Source organism: Periophthalmus magnuspinnatus, chromosome 5 (genome assembly GCF_009829125.3).
Source record: "Periophthalmus magnuspinnatus isolate fPerMag1 chromosome 5, fPerMag1.2.pri, whole genome shotgun sequence".
NCBI lineage: Eukaryota > Metazoa > Chordata > Actinopteri > Gobiiformes > Gobiidae > Periophthalmus > Periophthalmus magnuspinnatus.
This window is the reverse complement of record NC_047130.1, coordinates 16,755,442-16,777,218: the sequence shown is the minus strand read 5'-3', so window position 1 is coordinate 16,777,218 and position 21,777 is coordinate 16,755,442. Positions and strand designations below refer to the sequence as shown.

The following is a 21,777-nucleotide window of genomic DNA, read 5'->3' as shown; positions in this document are numbered from 1 at the left end:
GTGTATGTATATATTGTACCAAATACAGATATGAAGAATAAACTGGTCCTATGCCCCAAATTTGTACATATTTACAGTAAAATGCTAACGTTAGCTGGGTGCTACATGCTACCACAACTAATTCAATACTAGCGCCACCTGCAGTATTTTAATAACAACAAGACTTAAATAAATTGTTAATGTTGACTTGATGTTTATATTGGGCTTTCTGCAGAGAATGGAGGGAGTTTGGCTGGTGAGTTTCTATCTGGAGCGATGTGCCCTGGTGGTGAGGAGGGGAACTGTAGCAGTGGAGCAGTGCACGAAACAGGTAAAAACAGAAAACATAATTGGGTCAAATGGGTCAAATTTTGATATTGTAAATGTGTATTTACCAAAACTAATCAGGACTAATGAGTTCTAAATGCGGACTAAACCAGGTCTAAACTGAGTCTAAGTAGGTAGGTCTAAGTAGTAGGTCTAAGTCTAATTAGGGACTAAGATAAGATAAGATATGCCTTTATTAGTCCCACAGTGGGGAAATTCCAGTATTGCACCGCTCAGTTAAAGAACAGAAGGAAAATGGTACATGCAATAAAACAAGATAATAGATAGTTTAAAATAATAAAACAATATATACTTAAAAATAAACTAAAAATAGACTCTAATATAACATCTTCGTAAAGTGACTTAAGTATTGCACATAGGTGTGGATGAATGACACATGTTCCGTGTTAACAGTGTTCATTGTAAAGTCTGACAGCAGCAGGAAGGAAAAACCTGTGAAACCTCTCCTTCAAACAGCGAGGGTGAATCAGTCTGTCACTGAAGCTGCTTTCCAGGGCAGACAGAGCGTCCTGCAGGGGGTGAGACTCATATTCCCAGCATAGAAATGACCTTAGCCAGGACCCTCCTGTCCCCCACCTCCTGCACTGAGTCCAGAGGACAGCCCAGGACAGAGCTGGATGTCTTGATGACCTTGTCCAGCATCTTCCTCTCCCTCTCTGTGATGCTGCTGCTCCAGCAGACCACACCGTACAGGATGGCTGATGCCACCACAGAGTCATAGAAGGTCTCAGGAGTGGCCCTCTCACTCCAAAAGACCTGAGTCTCCTCAGGAGATAGAGCCTCTGGCTCTGGCCCTTCCTGTACAGTGCATCTGTGTTGTGAGTCCAGTCCAGTCTGTTGTTCAGATGAACACCCAGGTACTTGTATGAGTCCACTCTCTCAATGTCCCTTCCCTGAATGTTCACTGAGGGGGCAGTAGAGTGGCGTCTACGGAAGTCCACCACCATCTCCTTGGTCTTCTCTGCATTGATGATGAGGTGGTTCTGCTGACACCAGCACGATGCAAACCAGCTGCTGTATGAAGTATAGATCTATAGGTAACCCAGATCTAAACTAAAACGAGTTACACAATCAACCTCAGTATTTCAAAATCCTGGCTCTTTATTTACAAATATTTTCAAACTCACGGAAATTGAAAGTGTTGAAACCATCTCCTTGTGACTGTCCGGTGTTTTGTGGTTAGCTTTTGCCCTTTGCCCTTTAACCTCTTGTAACATGACCACAGCAGCACATATGAAATTAATACAAATTAAATTAAAGGAGCACTGTGTTTCTGATGGAGAGTCAGCAACCTGCTTTTATCCCCGGAGATGCTTTTACGTTGCATGGAATGTTCCTGAGTATGGCATTAATTTGCAGTTTGAGCTCCACAGATCTGACCTGTTAATCGTCCTGGTAGTGTTGTAGATGTTGTAGAACATTCCAGGTAAAGCTTTAACATCTCCATGGAGACAAGCAACAGCTTTAGGTAAATGTGGTTATTTTAATAACAAATACACATTCATTTTTATTTTATTTTAATGTATTTATTTATTTTATTTATTTATTTATTTTTTTTGCTGTATCCAAACTCTAGAGAAGAGACTAGAATTTGTGCGAGCATTTAGCATACACTGTTGCTCTTCTGAACATGGACGCTCTCATAATTATATGACCAACACTAAGTCCAGTTTACAAAGTTCATGTGACACATTTCTGAATATTTCTGATCTCTTCTGTTTTCTATCACTTTACATTGACCTAAAAACTGTATCAATCTGGATCACGACTTTGACAATGTAAAGAGTTGTTGTCCTTGGCGACGCAGGCTATAAACCCAAACAAAGTGATTGTGTTGTGGAGTTGTGAATGTTCTGCAGAAGAAAGATGCATATTGGTTGGAAGATTTGGTATTTTTTGGTATTTATATGTAAAAAGGCAGATTAAACTCAACTAACTGAGCAACTGGGGCGACAGAGCCCAGTTGGTAGAGTGTTTGTCCACTGATCTGAAGGTTGGCAGTTCAAATCTTGCTCTTGGCCAAAAAAAAAACAAAAAAAACAGCCCCCAGTGTCTGCGAATGTGTGGTTTCTTGATGTATTGTGACCATTTATCATTCTATATAAACATTACGTACCGTATTTTCCGCACTATAAGGCGCATCGGAATATAAGGCGCACCTTCAATGAATGGCCTATTTTAAAACAAATTTCATATATAGGGCGCACCGCATTATAAGGCGCATAGAATATAAACTACTGTAGTAGCTGGGGTTGTGTTACGCATCCACGAGATGGAGCTGCGCTGAAGGGAACGTCAGATAAGTCAGTCAAACTCACAAAACAAGTTAATGCATTCACAATATAGTAACTCTCGAAATAGTGCAAAGTAATAACAATAACTCAACGTTGTTCAAACGTTAATGTCCATAGTCACAATATCTCCCAGCCTTGATTAGTTGTAAACACGTGAAAGAAACACGTAAAGCCTCACTTTTTCAGTTCAATCCTCATTCACGAATCCGTCGAGTTCTTCCTCTTCAGTGTCTGAGTTGAACAGTTGGTCGAGCTCATTCAAAGTGCCCGATTCTGTCTCGTCAAAATCGCCATTATCCGTGTCGCTGCTGTTGTCTTAACAGTTCAGTGACAATTCCTCCCTCCGTGAAACTCGGACCACAGTTGAGACTGATATATCAGCCCAGGCATCCGCGATCCATTGGCAGATTGTGGCGTATGTCGCCCGGCGCTGTCTCCCCGTCTCCCCGTTATCCCTGTAGCGTCGGATCCTATCATCGCTGATAGAGCGGGTTGCGGACTTTCCAGCAGCGTAACTCCGCGCCCTGTCGTGCTCTCATGTAAACTCAAATGGCGTCTCAAAGTGGAGACACGGGGCAGTCTAAATATTTTACCATCATTACGGTAATCTGCCTCTGTTGTCCTGAAGGTGTTGAATGAGAGCGCGGGGCTGCGGGGATTTTCCCAGTCATTTATTCGACGCGTAAAAGAAAAAATACGGATGGATGTGTAAAATAGAAGTAGTTCTGTGAAAAAATGCAGCAAATTCTGATACTTCGTTTAACATGATTTTTATGGCTAAAAAAATAATAAAAGTCTAGGTCTAGGTGAGCTATACTGGCCCATAGTGTGCTCAGTCCTTAAAGGGTTATTACCGCTATTACTTCGGCGACGCCTCCTGACTACGGGTGTCATAATTGACCAATATTGATCCATATATAAGGCGCACCGGATTATAAGGCGCACTGTGGGTTTTTGAGAAAATTAAAGGCTTTTAGGTGCGCCTTATAGTGCGGAAAATACGGTACATTGTTTCGGGGTGGGTGACGGCACACTCTCTTAGTCCACTTCTTTATACAGTCTATGGGTTAAATCCATATTGTGGTACCAAGGCGACCCAACTCACTGTAAGAACGCATGAATGTTTCTATGGGAGTATTTTAGCAATTTAATCTCCTGTAGTTGAATCAACGCAAGATGGATAAATTAATGCCATACTGTGGAGCATTACCGGAAGAGCATAGTGGCAAGACAAATCAAAAATAAAAAGCTTGTCTTTGATTATTTTTCTGAACACAAATGGCCTCTTTAACTCCCCTCCCAAACCGTTTATTTTGTTTGACTAAGATCTGTACCTTACTATCTTCAAAGGAGTGGTTAGTGGTTTTGGGATGAACATGAACAGCTGATTGTGGTCCTGAGCTGCTCTCACGGTGGTGTTGGTACATTTTCTTATAGATTGGCTATTTAGTTTCTTTGTTTGTGGCCCGGGTTTTGTTCTTTGGGTGAACCAGTTTCTCTCTTAAAGTGTTTGTAGGGTTGAAATAGACCAGAATTCCCTGCTGTTGGAAAATCCACTGAAGTTTTTCAGACACACCAGTTGTGTAAGGAATGGTTAGACCTTTTCTTCTTGGTTCAGATTCCCTGTCGTACTTCACTCAGTGACTTTGTGTCCAGTTGACAGAATATTTTTTTTTCTTTTCCAAAACAAAAATGAAAAGTCTATTCAAACTTAAATGCTTGCAATTGGTTCACTAACATATAATCTTTCATTATCTCTCCCTTAATCCCAGATGTGGGGGTCGGAGAGGACAAAGATGTGGAGCGGACTTGTGACTCTCTGCTCATGTGTATTGTAACTGTACTGAGTCACGGTCTGCGGAGTGGAGGAGGAGTGGGTGATGTGCTCCGGAAACCATCCAAAGAGGTAAAAACAACCGAAAAACCCCACCCTAAAACTCTCCCTGAATGTGTCACGAGCCTCGGTCATCCTCCCAGCTGCTGATAAGCGTCTGGGATGGTCATGTGAGCTGGAATCAGGCCACATGTGTCGTAAAGTTTCACAATGTCTTTAGTGAGTACTCCCTTAGGGAGAATTAAACATATTTCCCCTTAAGTGGTGTCGTCAGATGGGGATGTGAGTCAAAGTCTGGTTTCTAAGAGTGTTATTTTCTAAAGAAAGTAATAAAAATTGTATTTGGCTGCCGTTGACGCTGGGTTTTTCCCTATTTAAACTTAGGAACTTGTCACTATGGGAGAAAAAAAACAGACAGATTTTTAAAGAGGCGCCGTATGTTGTATTAGCATTAGAGAGAAACATATTTATTATTCAAATTATAGAATGCATTATACAACTTTGCAATTGATACTTGGGGGCTCTACCTGTTTGTCTATGACAGAATATTCGGCTGTTACCATAGTGACACAATGCATACATTAGCATACACTGACAAGTTTTAACATAGTCTGGAAACTCAAAAAAGAACTTAAATTACTAGAACTTAAGTAAAAAGTTCAGATACCAGAGCAAAAGAAAAATACTGAAGTAAAAGTAAAATTATCACATGAAAAAATCGACTTGAGTAACAGTATTAACATCCCTGTTTTAAAAAGTAAAAGTATTTCTCACAGATATTCAAAGAGGTTCAAGCTTCATTCTAGATCTGTGCTGAATTTTCTTCAACAGAAACAATTCAAATGGGGATTTTTTTGTTTGTTTGCTCAAATTATGAATGTGTTAAAAATAAACCTTCAGACTTTTCAGCAGGTTTCAGACAATAATAAAAGTAATAAATACAAAAAAAATAAAAATAATAAAAGTAAAAAACAATAAAAAACACTTTTAATTTTCAGTCCTGTTCAAAAATGTAGTGAAGTAGAAAGTACAGATACTGCTCTCAAATGAAGGAAAAGTGAATATTATCCACTACAAAATGTACTTTAAAAAACTCCTAAAAGTACAGATATCTAAAATGTATACTTAAGTACAGTACTTTGACTTTTACTTTGTTACATTCCACCATTGAGCTTGACGAACTGAAAAACTGTTGATTAATGCCAGCTAGTTTGTGATTCTGATTTTATTTGAGAGGCTTGTTTTAGTCAAATTTGACTTTAATCTCAATTTTGTTTTAGTACAATCTGACCAGAAAGAACTGACTTAGCTGAACTATAACAGGTGAGCTGATTTGTGTGGTTAAACAAGTCCCTCTCAAATAACGTTATTCACAAGCTAGCTATCGTTAGCCAACAGTTTTTCAGTTAATCCCTCTCACCTTTTTGTTCAAAATCAAACTCCTAAACAGGACCATGAACTCTCTGATTGATCACAGGCTCCTGAAAATGTGCTGTTTGCTAATGTGTGCATTGTGTCACCATGGTCACGGCTTAACATTGCTCCATGGACATACATGTAGTTCCCTCTTCCTGATGTCACTGTCAAGTGTCAATAGGGTTCACAAAAGGGAGGAAGAGGGCAGATGCTTTTTACATAATAGATATAATAATAAAGTGCATTTCAGAGAGTTTTTGATGCTCTGGTTATTTCCATTGGCAAAAAAAGACATTTTAACTGTCAGTTTTTGTTTCATGTGGATTGGCTCGGGAACGGGAGCTCAACATTCCCACCCACTCCGTAGCCTACCGCTTTTCCCAAAGTCAATTTTTCATTCATTTTTTCCATAGTCATTTCGAAACATTGGAATATTAAGATTTTAAAGGCACGGCAGAGGCTCACCAGTTGTGTGGTAACTAATGTTGGTAACATAGTTGTTTTAGCGTCAAAAATCACATTTAAAACTTTAAATTCAGCCAAATGTTTTAATAACTTTGTGGTTTATAAAAAGAAAGTAAAAATTTTATGGATCTTGTGGTCAATAGTTATCATCGTTGCACTGGGGGTGTTCTACATTTTGTGTATGGCAGAATGTTCAAGAGAAAATACAAAATGGATTTAAAAACACATTTTCAGGAGCCTGTGATCAATCTGAGTGTTCATGGTCCTGTTTAGGAGTTTGATTTTACACAAAAAGGTGAGAGTGACTAACTGAAAAAAATGGCTAATGCTAGCTAGCTTGTACTGTACTTTTATGTGTGAGAGACTTTACAGCTCAGATTAAAGTCTAAGCCTATCACTGTATGTCTCTCTCTGTCTCTGTCTCTCTGTCTGCCTGTCTCTCTCTCTCTCTCTCTCTCTTTCTCCCTATCTGTCTATCTGTCCCGTCTCTGTCTGTCTGTCTCTCTCTCTGTCTCTTTTTCTCTCTCTCTGTATCTGTCTGTCTCTCTCTCCCTTAGTGTCTCTCTCTGTGTGCCTGTTAGTGTGGCAGCTGACAGGTTATGTCCTGGTCTTAAATTTTCACTCTCTCTGTCCGTGTTTCTCTGTCCTTGTCTCTCTGTCCGTCTCTCTGTCCCTGTCTCTCTCTCTCTCTCTCTGTCTGTTTCTCTCTCTGTCCCTGTCTCTCTCTGTCTGTCTGTCTCTCTGTCCCTGTCTCTCTCTCCCTCTCTCTCTCTCTGTCTCTCTCTCTGTCTTTGTCTCTCTCTGTCTGTCTGTCTGTCTGTCTCTCTGTGTGTGTGTGTCTCTGTCTCTCTGTCCCTGTCTCTCTCCCTGTCCCTCAGTGTCTCTGTGTCTTTCTGTCTGTCTCTCTCTCTGCCCTTGTCTCTCTGTCTGTCTGTCTCTGTCTCTCTGTCCCTGTCTGTCTTTCTGTCCCTCAGTGTCTCTCTGTGTCTGTCTCTGTCTCTGTCTCTCTCTCTCTCTCTGTCCCTGTCTCTCTCTCTCTGTTCCTCAGTGTCTCTCTCTGTCTGTCTGTCTCTCTCTCTCTGTCTCTCTGTCCCTGTCTCTCTGTCCCTGTCTCTCTCTCTGTCCCTCACTGTCTCTCTGTGTCTGTCTGTCTCTCTCTCTCTCTCTCTCTCTGTCTCTCTGTCCCTGTCTCTCTCTCTGTCCCTCACTGTCTCTCTGTGTCTGTCTGTCTCTCTCTCTCTCTCTCTCTCTGTCTCTCTGTCCCTGTCTCTCTCTCTGTCCCTCACTGTCTCTCTGTGTCTGTCTGTCTGTCTCTCTGTCCCTGTCTCTCTGTCCCTCACTGTCTCTCTGTGTCTGTCTGTGTGGCAGCTGGCAGGTCAGGTCCTGGTCTTAAATTTCCATGAGTATCCCTGTGGAGGTTTAACCTGGTTTTACATTCATAACACTGACTCCAAACACACTTACATAAACGTTCCTCTGGCCTGTGGGTCACTCATTTGGGACAAACGCCTTGTCTTGTGGCGACTCGTGAACAGCTAATGATATTTGGTATTGAGAACACATTTCACTTCTCTAAAATAGTTTTTTTTTATGTTGCAATTTATCAGGTCATTAATTACCTCACAAAAGTATATTTACATAAATATATGCACATAAATATATATACATCAATCTACAATATGGCTCAAACAAGTCAAACAAATCTATAGCTAAATCCATTCAGAAGAGATATGAAACCAGCACTAAACCAGGACTATAATAGGACTAAACCAGGAGTAAACCAGGACTAAACTGGGACTATAACAGGTCTAAACCAAGGTAGTGCAGATGTACTTAGCTGTTGTTAATTAACTAATTATAGATTTTATACATGTTTGAATGCATGTTGATATGTCATATTTAGATGTGTATAGATAGATGTATGGATAAAGAGATAGCTATCTATCTATCTATCTATCTATATCTATCGATCAATCTAGATAGATAGACATATAGATAGAGAGATGGATGAGTATAGATCGATGCTGTGTAATTATAGATTTGATGCTGCTGTTTAACCCACACTGACCTGTCTGTTCTGTGTGTCTCACTGTTAGGAGCCCCTGTTTGCGGCGCGTGTGGTGTACGACCTGCTCTTCTTCTTCATGGTCATCATCATCGTCTTGAACCTGATCTTTGGTGTCATCATCGACACGTTCGCCGACCTCAGAAGCGAAAAGCAGAAGAAGGAGGAAGTGCTCAAGACCACGTGCTTCATCTGCGGTCAGTCATCTTTACATGTCTCTCTGTTAACAGCAGGGGGCGTGTCTGAGGGGTAGGGGAAAACAGATATATTATTATTTTTTGCATGGTCCCGCATAGCCATTCTCCATAAATACACAAAAACATGATACAAAACAATACACTCCAACTTCACAAGCCTGATGCGATGTGCAGTAGTTTCATTAGCGGGATGCACGGGGTTAGGTTGTGATGGCGCTCTGAAGGGGAGTGACTTAGCGCAGAGAGCAGACTTAAAAAGCAGGTTAATGCGTTGTTTTGGGCAAATACAGCAACAATAAGAGGAAACATGCTGATCTAAATGTGTTATGTGTTACAGTTAATACCCCATAGAAGTAAATACCTCCTCTTTAATACCAGCAGTATTAATAAGCAGCTCTTGAGGCCAAAATAAGTCTGTATTGTCTGAGAATCAGAGAGTGCACTGTTAGCATGCTAGTTGTTTTAGTGTGACAGCAAAACTGGTCTGAATGTAGTGAATAATGAGGATGCTCGGAATGCATACAGTAAGAAGTGTTGTCAGGAATCTGAAATTTCAAACTGAATTTCGATACTAAGGAATAGACTCGATACTCGATACTGATTCTGATACCACTTATAAACTCATCATGGTGAATAATTAGGATGCTCTGAATGCATAAGGTAAGTGAGGAATAACTTTGGACCACTGCAAAATGTTTAAAATGAACTGGTTAACTTGTTTTTCATATTTTAAAATCAGTAAAAAATCATGTTCAGCGCCTTGAAATGGACTTTTTTATGCTTTTGTCTGTTACATAATCTACAGCACATGGTCAGATCTGTGGAGAGGCGTTCCCATTCACAGATGTTTTTATTGTATTTTCTTTACAATAAAAACACCTGTAATTAATAGATACTAGCCTGTTTAATGCCATACCGTGGGATATTCCAGGTAAAGCTGTTATCTCTCATGATTGTGTGATCTTCCAGTAAACGTGTGGAGGGCCCACCTTCTCCTTTTTTTTTTAAATTGTTCTATTTTTCTGGAGTTGCTTCTGCAGAATCCTGAGTCAGAGGAGCTTCCTGTTTCAGCCGCCTCCTCCGCTTCTGTCTGTCTCTCACGTCTACACTTCAAATTATCTACACCCTTTTCACTGCAGCACCGTCAGAAAAAGTACCAACGCTTCAGGACATGAGAATAGAAACCGTTTGCTGACTTTTCATCCGCTTTAAACGTCTGTCTCTAAGAAAAACACAATTTTATACTTTAAATATTTATTTTCTAATGCTGTTTCCTCATCACAAACAGACCTGGAGTTGTGTTTTGTTTCATTCACACATGTTTAACACACAAACCCTGCATAATTAGGCTGAGTTCTTCTCTCAAACTGAAAACACTCTGTTCCACCTTGTGATGTCATCATGTGGTAATACAGGAAGTGCTCCACTGTTTTTAAACTCCACGCACCTTCACTAGAATCATTTGGATCATTTCATCTCTGGAGTTGCCAATCTCTACTGAACTAAAGGTAAAAGGAGCTGTTAACATGAAAACTACCAGTTCATGACATCACAAGGTGGAACAGAGCATTTTGAGCTTTGGAGACGTAGACAGACTAATAATAAAGTGTCACTCAAACATGTGTGAATGAAACAAAACACAACTCCAGGTTTGTGTTTGAGGAGGTAACCGTATTAGAACATGACTTAATGACATGACACATGACATGCGTAATATAAGAGCTTTAATTTTAACATTATCAAGTGTCGATGTGTTGATCCTGATGGAAGGACCGACACCTGCTGGTCAAGTGAAAGTTGTTTTATAATAAAAAAGTATATGTTTTGCTTCCTCCACACTCAGAGGAGGAGACAACTGTAATTGAAGCAAAGAAGACGTCCAGTTATACTTAAAGCACTGGAGGCTCTTTTAATGTTAATAATGTTAATAATAATAATGATCATGAGCCCTGTTCAGATACAGAACAATACAAACAAAAACAAAAAACATAACTGCGTAGGTCCATTTAAAACATTCAAAACTGGAGCAGGTGTGATTATAAATGTTTATCTCCACATTATTAAAGTGCATACGATTTTTTTTCCAGTTCAGTTCAGTTTTAGTGTGGCCAGTTTTTAGACGCAGACAATCATGAGAGTTTATGTTCAAAGGTTTTCTCCACCGGCTCTTCCTCCTTGCCTCTCTTTGTCTCCTCCTCTCTCCCTTTCTCCTCTTTCGCCTTCCTCTACCACTCTCTTCCCTTTTTCCTCTTCTCCCCTTCCTCTCTCCTCCTCTCTATTTTTCACTTTTTAACCGTAGACAATGTTCGCAGCATGAGATCTTGTATTAAAAATTCCCGTATTAAAGTTCAACAAACAAGTGGTATACTGAGTCAGTCTGTCCTCATAGTCCCTTATAAACACATTTTATAAACACATTTTATAAACACATACAGTGTTCTCTTCTCACAGATAAAATGGCCAGTCTGTTCACATTTTCTGACACAATAAACGCAACTAAAACATATAAATCCACGTTTTAGCTGGTTCATGTCTGTTGGATTCTCAAAATATCTCCAGGATCCTGTCGATAAAACAGATATTGTCGTTTTTGCCCCTGTCCTCCTCCTCACACATGTTCTATAGGGGTCACGCTCCTCTCCTCTCGGGGCCATAAACACTGTTATGTCACAGCTCCCTCTGACTCATGCCGCGAACAGGGCCTAGCCACAGGTGGAATGGCCGTGACCATGGTTACCGCGGCAACAGGACACGCACGGATTAACCACGGCGATGTCCACTGGCTTAAGTGGCCCTCTGTCACCTCCTGGGTCCCTCCATCTTGTCTAAAATGTAACACAGGAGACGTGCTGGGGTTAGCAGACAGAACGAGAACTCGGTGAACCCGTGAGACAGGATTTATTCAGTTTGATCAGTTTGAGTGGAGCTTTTGGTGATTATACCATCATCAGAACATTGTGTGAGGTGAAGTAAACAAAAAAAAATTGTTCTTGGGGTTATCAGTTTAAAAACTAGTATCAAAACTAGATACTCATTCGCTCAGGAGCTACATGCTAGCTAGATTATGGCTTATACCATCAGGCTAATAGTGACAAACGCAAAACCACAACTAAAAAACATATAAACATTGTTTTAAAAATATAGCCACACTGACCACATCTCTCCCATCTCCCCAACTGACCCCTAACTTTTTTAAATCTAGCAACAATAATTTATTTTGTGGTATATTATGATGTTATTACAACTTGCTACTCACAGCCTTCTAGGATTATCAAAAGTATCAAAATCATCAATCAGAAAATCAGAATCAGTATCCGTATCTCTTGCTTAGTGTCGAAATTTTATTATTAACAGTACTAGTTTTAATATATATGCTTTTTAAATTTAGGAGTCAGTATTTTCCATTTTGTTAATTGAAAACCACACTCCTGACCTAAAACAACTCAAATATACACTTTGATATTATCACTTTGCCTAAAATGTTTCACAGTATGGCATTAGACTTGTCTATTATTCTTGGATTCATTCAATTACAGGAGTTTTTATTGCAGGGTAAAAAAAACCCCTGCATTCTTATTTTGAGCAAGCTCGCCTCTCCACAGATCTGACCAATATAACTCTCTACAGAGATTAAATATACTGTGGGACATTCAAGGCAAATCTCCATGGAGACAAGCAGGTGGCGAACTCTCCAACAGAAATGCTACATAGTGCAGCTTTAATTTTAGACATACTTTTACATAGGCTGTGTACGAATGTCTCCCCAACTCTTAACCATCCATTCACTCAGTAGGTCTGTACTCTTTAGAGACTCGTTCACAGAGATTCAGACGTGCGGCTCACTACTTTCAGGTCATGTGACTCTGAGTCTGGGTGAAAAAAGTCTAAAGTCTAAACTCTGATAAAAGTTGAATTGTGTCATAAATAATGATCAGATTGGACTGGCACAAGTCTTTATGGACTAATAATAATCACACAAGTTTATGTCAAGATGGATCTCACTTGAACTAGATTATTTTATTTTTTTATCTGAGATGTGTAAATTCTCGCTCTGTTAACAGCTCAAGCTAAAGTGACTAATGCTAGAAACTTTACACATCAACAGTTAATTTGAAAGTGTTTTATTCATAATCAGGATCAACAGTGAGATAAACCAGCGCTTCTCTGGCTTCATTCAGTCGTGTTCTGTCCAGTCTATATTGACCGCTCTAGTGACCAGTGCAGGACACTACTTTTCAAGGTGCATTGGTGAAATTTTGAGTGCACCACTTTTTCACTCACTGGACGCTCAGACACCACTAAAAACATCGATCCATCCATTTTCTTGATCTTATCTGGGGCCGGGTTGCGGGGACATCAGTCTAAGCAGGGACTCCTAGACTTCCCTCACCCCAGACACTTCCTCCAGCTCCTCTGATGGGACTCCATGGCGTTCCCACTAAAGATATGTGACCTCTTTATGGTGCCCTGAGGAGGGACATTTGGACACTGCCTTATATTTTAGTTTTTTCTTTTTCCAGGTTTGGAGCGAGACAAGTTTGACAATAAAACAGTGACATTTGAGGAGCACATTAAAGAGGAGCACAACATGTGGCATTACCTGTTCTTCATCGTCCTGGTCAAAGTGAAAGACTCCACTGAATACACCGGCCCCGAGAGCTACGTGGCCGAGATGATCAAGGTGAGATTTCAAAACACAAAACACACATTTCAAAACATTTCAGACATTTCAAATCCAAGATTGGTTTTAGCCTTAGCCTGTTTATATAAGTGGACATAGCTAACCTGCTAGCTGCTGTGTTCCAAATAGGAAGTGATCATGGGCGCACTTCCTGCTCCACCATCTCTGGCTCCAATTCACTTTACATTACAAAAACTGTGTCCCTTCTCTCTGTAACTGCTGCTGTCAGACTTGTTATTCTGGTCTTAAAATGTTTGGGTAACACTTTAAAATACGGTCCGGGACTTACGGTGGTAGTTAGTAGATACTTGACTAGTAGTTACGGTGGTACTTACAGTGGTAGTTTGTGGTACTTACAGTGGTACTTATAGTGGTACTTACAGTGGTACTTATAGTGGTACTTACAGTGGTAGTTTGTGGTACTTACAGCGGTACTTATAGTGGTACTTATAGTGGTACCAGAAGTGATACTTAGACTAATAACTACTGGTACTAGTACTGGTACTTACTGCAAAATCATATGAAGTGAATGGTATTAAAGAATATGGTGTTATTAGGCATATGAATCATTGATTTCATTATACGTTCATAGAAAATACACAAGACAAAACACTGTGAAAACACAAACACTTTATTATGACAAATTTCACATTAATACGACAATCAGATTTAAAAGAAATTTCCAATAATGACAATAACAAATAAATGACATGTTTTAAATGAACATGACAGTGATACATACTGTAAAATATCAATACTTTAACTGCTATTTTAAAGCGAGACATTATGGTACTTGCACTATTAATTACTGGTACTTACTGTAGTTTATACTGGTAATTACTAGTACTTTCCGTGGTACTTACTGCTGTATGTACTGGTAATTACCATAATAGTTACTATGGTAATTACCAGAACATACAGCAGTAAGTACCACGGAAAGTACTAGTAATTACCAGTATAAACTACAGTAAGTACCAGTAATTAATAGTGCAAGTACCATAATGTCTCGCTTTAAAATAGCAGTTAAAGTATTGATATTTTACAGTATGTATCACTGTCATGTTCATTTAAAACATGTCATTTATTTGTTATTGTCATTATTGGAAATTTCTTTTAAATCTGATTGTCGTATTAATGTGAAATTTGTCATAATAAAGTGTTTGTGTTTTCACAGTGTTTTGTCTTGTGTATTTTCTATGAACGTATAATGAAATCAAAGATTCATATGCCTAATAACACCATATTCTTTAATACCATTCACTTCATATGATTTTGCAGTAAGTACCAGTACTAGTACCAGTAGTTATTAGTCTAAGTATCACTTCTGGTACCACTATAAGTACCACTGTAAGTACCACTGTAAGTACCACTGTAAGTACCACTATAAGTACCGCTGTAAGTACCACAAACTACCACTGTAAGTACCACTGTAAGTACCACTGTAAGTACCACTATAGGTACCACTGTAAGTACCACAAACTACCACTGTAAGTACCACCGTAACTACCAGTCAAGTATCTACTAACTACCACCGTAAGTACTGGTAAGTCCCGGACCGTATTTTAAAGTGTTACCAATGTTTGTATTAACCCACTCTACATGATCCTGGAATTTTTATTTCACTATTGTGTCTGTAAATTAAGATATGAACATTAATAACAGACAAATCAGACGCCTTCTTTCCCCGAGGTCGCGCCTGCTAGAATTAGCAACAGGTTTGATTGACAGCATTGCTAAGCACCCGCTCCCTGCTAAACCAGCGGTGTGGGCGGGAAGGGGCGTAATCTTCAACAGCCTCATCCCAGATTGGCTCTTTGGTTGCTATGATACTCGAGGTTGGAATTCCAAATATGGCACTCTGCTCCAAATTGGCCGCTATAACTGCTCTAGCCTCAATGAGTTTCATTTGACTGGAGCCGAACGCTGTGGGTGATGTTATACTCACTTAGTCGATGGAGCCAGAAGCACACCCACGAGCACTTCCTATTTGGAACACAGTGGCTAGCAGGTTAGCTGTGTCCACTTTTATATACAGTCTATGTTTTTTACACATAAAATGGCTTATTTTTATATGAAAACATTAGATTTTGTAATATATATATATATATATATATATATATATATATATATATATATTTATGTGGATAAACTACAGAAGAAGTTTCAAATCAATATCTATAAATTGAAGTTTGTTTCCTATTCACCTGTAGCGTCTCTCCTTAAATAATCTTACATGTCCAGAAATCACATAACGATAAGATTTTGGTGTGCATGTGAACAGAGACCGGATGTGCTGATCTGATTTCCTTCTGACTGTTCACAGCTGAGCTGGTTTTGACTCAGAAAATTATGTAGAAAGGTCAAAACAAAACAGAAAGAGAAAATGCTAATACTAACTTCACTCTCCTCCAAATACAACACTGACTCACCAACACAAGTCTCCAGATGTTTTGGATGATCAGATTAAATGATTTATCTAAGTAATGGGTTATACGATTACTATTGGCCAGGTTCAGACCAGCCTGTCATGATAACATTTTGAAGTTTGATATATTGCTGAATAAAATATAGACAATAAAGGATAATATTGAAACTAATTTACACCACTGACACACAAACCTTAAAACTTATGTGTCAAAAAACTATTCTAAATGCCCATTATGGTTTAAAAAAACACTAACATGCCTGAAGAAGGTCAGAGGGGAGGTCAGAGGTTAGAGGGACCAAAACATTGTACTAATAAAAGTGAATTAAGAGTGGGACAGGTGTGCAGAGTCTACACAGAAACAAGTACAAAACATTAACAACATTAAACAAACAGCAGAAAGAAACAGTTTGAATCAGTTTGCATCTATGATGAGTTACAGAAGTAATTTATTCAACCCTCTAAAGCGCAAATCTAATCGTAGAACAGGAAAATATCAAAACATTCCACACTAGAATTAAGAAAAACACCCAGGAATAATTGCTCCATTTACAGTATACTGAACCATACGTTGGTATAGTAATGATCCTGGCCGAGGTTCAGAGTCTCATTTGCAAATTATACAAGTGGAATGTGTGAATCAGTTTGTGTGAGAAATCATGTGACCTTTTATTTAACACCGCCATGAGGTCATTGTTTAGATGATGAGTAAGACTTGTAAACACGCCCTGGCAAAGCACGCCATTCTCAAACCAGAGAAAATGAAAAAGGTGAAACTCAACTGTGGTGCTCAGATCCTCAAAATTGTCGATTTAAAATAACATATGACAGATTAGACGCATACTCATTTCACTTATTTTATCTCTATTTATACAGAGGAGCCCAATGAGAGGGCATTCACTCTCCTTTTCATGGATGCCCTGTTCAAAATACAATATTTAAGTCCATATAAAAAAGCTCTTTTTCCTCCATCTCAGTTCTGGTGCAGCTAGTTCTTAGCCTTCCACGAGCTAAGGTTAGCGGCAAAAGCTGGAGTGGGAGTCAACAGTGAGATAAACCAGAGCTTCCATTTGGTCGTGTTGTGTCCAGTTAAAGACCTGTCTCTGTCCGCTGTTCAAGGCAGCAGTCTAAGCAGGGGCTCCCAGACTTCCTTCATCCCAGACACTTTCTCCAGCTCCTCTGGTGGGACCCCAAGGCGTTCTCACTAAAAACGTGTGACCCCTAAATAGTGCCCTGAGGAGAGATAGTGTGGACATGCGGACACAGCCTCACAGTCTTTCAAACAAACAAAAATGACAACACAAACAAGTACCGTATTTTCCGGACTATACGTCACTCCGGAGTAAAAGTTGCACCAGCCGAAAAATGCATAATAATGAAGAAAAAAACATATATAAGTCGCACTGGACTATAAGTCACATTTGTGGGGGAAAACTAACAGGTTCACTCTGGATCTCACTCCAAATCAATAAATCCACTGAATTCTTCATCGTTGATGTCACTTCTGAACAACTCCACCAACTCTGGAGGTAGATGAAGCGCCTCCTCTGCCTGACTGTCATCACACTGAGCAGAATACCATTTTCTTTTAGGAGGCATTTTTGCTCAGTTTTTCTCTGACTTTTAAATTACCATAATGTTGAAATTTTCAATGGTACAGGAGTAGACTGGAACACAAGTTTAGAGTGTCCTCGCGCAGTTGTCACTGTGACAATAACGAAGATGTGAAATTATATATTTTAATAACTTCACAAATAAGTCGCATCTGAGTATAAGTCGCACCCTGGACAAACTATTAAAAAAGTGCCACTTTTAGTCTGGAAAATACGTTACATAAGTCCATATGAATTCACTCTGTCGTGTTGTGTCTAGTTTTTATGGCTCTCACAATGCATTGTGGTCTATATTGACCAGTCTAGTGACCAGCGCTGGACACTAGTTTTCAAGGTGCATTGTGGGAAATTTTGAGTGCACTATTTTGTCACTCACTGGTCTTATAGAGTCATGTGACCTGGTATTAAACGTTCATATTAACTGTGCACTAAAACAGTAACATAATAATAATAATATTTTACTACATTTTTGCCTATGTTTTCAGATGGTTTTAGGTTTATTTTGATGGGTTACGCTCATACAAATATGACATACGTAGGTAGAGATAATTATACAGTCATTACCTGGCAACCATATAGTAAACAAGGGCCAAAAAGTTGTCTGAATAACACAGTAGTTATGATTAGACTAATTAAAGCTATTGTCTTCCTCGTGCGTTAATTGTCCCAGGGATTTGAATGGAATTTCCAGCGTTGACGATAGACGTAACTCAGCACTACTTCCTGCATTTTTGTCCTTTTGTTTATCCCACAAACTTTGATAAATGTTTAGCACAGGTATTGTCCACCAAACCAAGGATTCAGAACTGGAAAAACATGAAAACCTGTCATACACTGTAATGAAAAGAGAATGTTTTGCTAGTGAAGAAGAGGTGATGGAGAGGCTGAGGTGGCTCTAGTTTCCTCAGTTTTGCACACAACCCAAAACCACATCACCATGAAGTTTTATCATTTTTTAATAAACATGTTTAAGGATTAGAGAAAGTGCGACAGTGGCTCAGCTGGTAGAGCGTTTGTCCACTGGTCAGGAGGCTGACGGTACAATTACAGCTCCCACAGATTAATGCTTTTGTTGTGTCCTTGGGCAACACACTAAACCCACGTCGCCCCAGTGTCTGTGTGCTGGTGTGACTGGGTGAAGTGCTTTGAGTGAGTTTTTTAGGTTACAGTTGAACGATTGCTCTACCATTTCCCAGTAAACGGTTGTTATTCTTTTGTAACTCGTGTTTCTTCACATGGGATGATCTGTACAGTGAACTTTAACCTTCAGGATCTGGTCACTCGTGCTGCGTCGTCATGACAACGGGAATAAAATGAATCACATATGTCATCATTACATTGTTAATCTGGGCAGGGCTGATCCACGTGTGTCAAAAACATGAGTAATAATAGTCTGTGAAACATCTGCTTTTCCAGACTGTAAAGCTGCACTGCAGAACTTTTCTGATGGTAGGTCCATGAAAATGTTATTGCTTCGCTTGAAATGCTCCACAGTGAGGTAAAAACGTAGCTATCTCTCTTTTTAATTGTTTGTGCCAAAAATACATTGTGTACGGAAAATATTCAGACTCCCATAAATGTTTTTGCAGCCATTTGCTAAAATCATTTAAGTTCATTTTTTTCCTCATACACACACCCCCATACTGACAGACAAACACAAAATTGTTGAAATATTCGCAGAATTATTAAAATAGAAAAACTGAACTATCACGGCCATAAGTGTTCACTTTGCTCAGTATTTAGTAGAAGCACTCTTTTGAGCTAATACAGCCATGAGTCTTTTTGGTTTTAAACAAGTTTTTCACACTTGGATTTGGGGATCCTCTGCCATTCCTCCTTGCAAAGCCTCTCCAGTTCTGTCAGGTTGGATGGTGAATGTTGGTGGACAGCCATTTTCAGGTCTCTCCAGAGAAGCTCAATTGGGTTCAAGTCAGGGCTCTCGCTGGGCCATTCAAGAGCAGTCACGGAGTTGTCTTGAAGCCACTCTTTTGTTATTTTAGTTGTGTGCTCAGGATCATTGTGTTGTTGGAAGGTGAACCTTCAGCCCAGTCTGACATCCTGAGCACTCTGGGGAAGGTTTTCCCTGTACTTTCCTTCGATTGCAACCAGTCATCCTGTCCCTGCAGCTGAAAAACACTCCCACAGCATGATGCTCCCAAAAAGGCCAAAAAGTTCTATCTTGGTCTCATCAGACCAGAGAATCTTATGGATCACCATCTTAGGAACCTTAAGTGCAGCAGAATTTTTTTGTAACCATGGCCAGATCTGTGCCTTGCCACAATTCTGTCTCTGAGCTCTCCAGGCAGTTCCTTTGACCTCATGATTCTCATTTGCTCTGACCTGCACCGTGAGCTGTAAGGTCTTATATAGACAGGTGTGTGGCCTTCCTAATCAAGTCCAATCAATAGAATCAAACACAGCTGGACTTTAATGAAGGTGCAGGACCTCAAGGATGATCAGAAGAAACGAAGAAAAATTTAAGGGGGTCTGAATATTTTCCACACCCACTGTACACTATAAGGCACCTTCTGGTCTCCCTGGATCAAGAAAACATTAAAACAGGCTGTGCTTATAGTCACCTGACCTGTGAGCTCGATGAGTGGACCTGACAGGTGTATGTGACAGGTGTATATGACATGTGTAAGTGGCAAGTATATGTGACAGGTGTATATAGCAGGTATATAGTTCTTTCATGTAAGCCGATACTATGAGAATTATACACCTGTCACATACACCTGTCAGGTCCTCTCCCTGAGCTCACAGAACAGTTGACTATAAACCAGTGCTTCTCAATTATTTTCTATCATCTCCCCCTAAAAAAAAGGAAAAAAAACATAAATAAATAATAATAATAATAATAATAATAATAATAATAATAATAATAATAATAATAATAATTATTATTATTATTATTATTATTATTATTATTATTATTATTATTATTATTTTATCCTTATTGGAACTATACATATTGTTGGAACTGATTGAACCATTTGATACTGAAAAAATAAAATAAAATAAAATTTAATTAAATATCAAATAAAAAAAATAAAATTAAATAAACATCAAATGAATAAATTAAAATTAAATAAATATCAAAATAATACATTAAAATTAAATAAATATCAAATTAAAACAAGTAATTTAGCAATTTGGTACCTTACATGATGCTCAGTGCTGCTGCTTTAAGTGACATTTACAAAGCGGATGATTGTTGTTCATATTTGTCACGTTTACGCTGAAAAAACTCCAGCGTCTTATCAGCGTGACTGAGGTGTAATGAGGTGGCGCTTTAACTTATTTGGCTTCATACTGTCCACTGACAACATTTTCAGACACAGCAGACACCGGTCTGTCCTCGTGTCCCACCGGAGTCAAGGTGAAGCCAAGTGCTCCATACTCTTCATCAGACTTCCTCGTCTTACTTTTCAGGTGACTTTGGTGCGTCTCATTACCTCCGTCTATCTCCGCCTTTCTTTTCATCCCTGTTAAAATGTTTTCCATAGTGTCTCTTTAGCAAAAGTGTTTCTTGTTCACTGTCCTGTGTCACGATCTGTTCTCTCTCTTCTGTTCTTTGCCGTGTGTGTGCTGCGTACGTGCTGTTTTTGACACGTGGATCAGCCCTGCCTATATTAACAATGTAATGATGACATATGTGACACATTTTTTCCCGTTGTTATGACGACGCAGCACGAGTAACCAGACCGTGAAGGTTAAAGGTCATAGCAGAGATCGTCGCATGTGAAGAAACACGAGTTACAAAAGAATAACAACCGTTTACTGGGAAATGGTTGAGCAATCGTTCAACTGTAACCTAAAAAACTCACTCAAAGCACTTCACCCAGTCACACCAGCACACAGACACTGGGGCGACGTGGGTTTAGCGTGTTGCCCAAAGACACAACAAAAGCATTAATCTGTGGAAGATTCTCTAATCCTCAAACATGTTTATTAAAAGATGATAAAACTTCATTATGTGATGTTTTTTGGTTGTGGGCAAAACTGATCAATATCGAGGGAAATGGAGATGTATAAAATTATTAGCAAAATAGTATTCTACAGTTTTTAAATATATATACAAATATATAAACAAATATTTGTGTACTATGAGTAAATAAAATGCAAGAATTATCAAAGTAGGTTAAAAAAAGATGAAAATCTATAAAAAATTTTAAAAGTAATAAAACAGTAATTAATAGGGACACACCGATCCAATACTGGTATCGGGTATCGGCTTCCAAATATCGGTTCAGTTGATATCCTGGTGAGACATTTAAATTTATTTTTCACTGGTCTAGTTTGGTCCAGGAAGTCTCAGAATGTTGGAACTTTTATTTATACAAATTATATCTGTACAAAACATAGATGTCAAAGTGTGACATGAGCTAACTCATGTGTTCTGTGGGGTGTTGTGTGTTCTGTTGGGTGTTGTGTGTTCTGTGGGGTGTTGTGTGTTGCGT

General features: G+C 39.1%; 1 protein-coding gene across 3 annotated transcripts in view; it reads left to right on the top strand.

Moving 5' to 3' along the window:
* The window catches only part of LOC117370699 (inositol 1,4,5-trisphosphate receptor type 1), a 177,087-nt gene that overhangs the window by 151,591 nt on the left and 3,719 nt on the right, over positions 1-21,777 (top strand). For all 3 annotated transcript variants that reach the window (XM_055222037.1, XM_055222035.1, XM_055222036.1), the window contains 4 exons: positions 215-310; positions 4,394-4,527; positions 8,433-8,598; positions 13,119-13,279. In XM_055222037.1, coding sequence (XP_055078012.1) covers positions 215-310; positions 4,394-4,527; positions 8,433-8,598; positions 13,119-13,279 — 557 coding nt within the window. The remainder of the gene's footprint in view (positions 1-214; positions 311-4,393; positions 4,528-8,432; positions 8,599-13,118; positions 13,280-21,777) is intronic.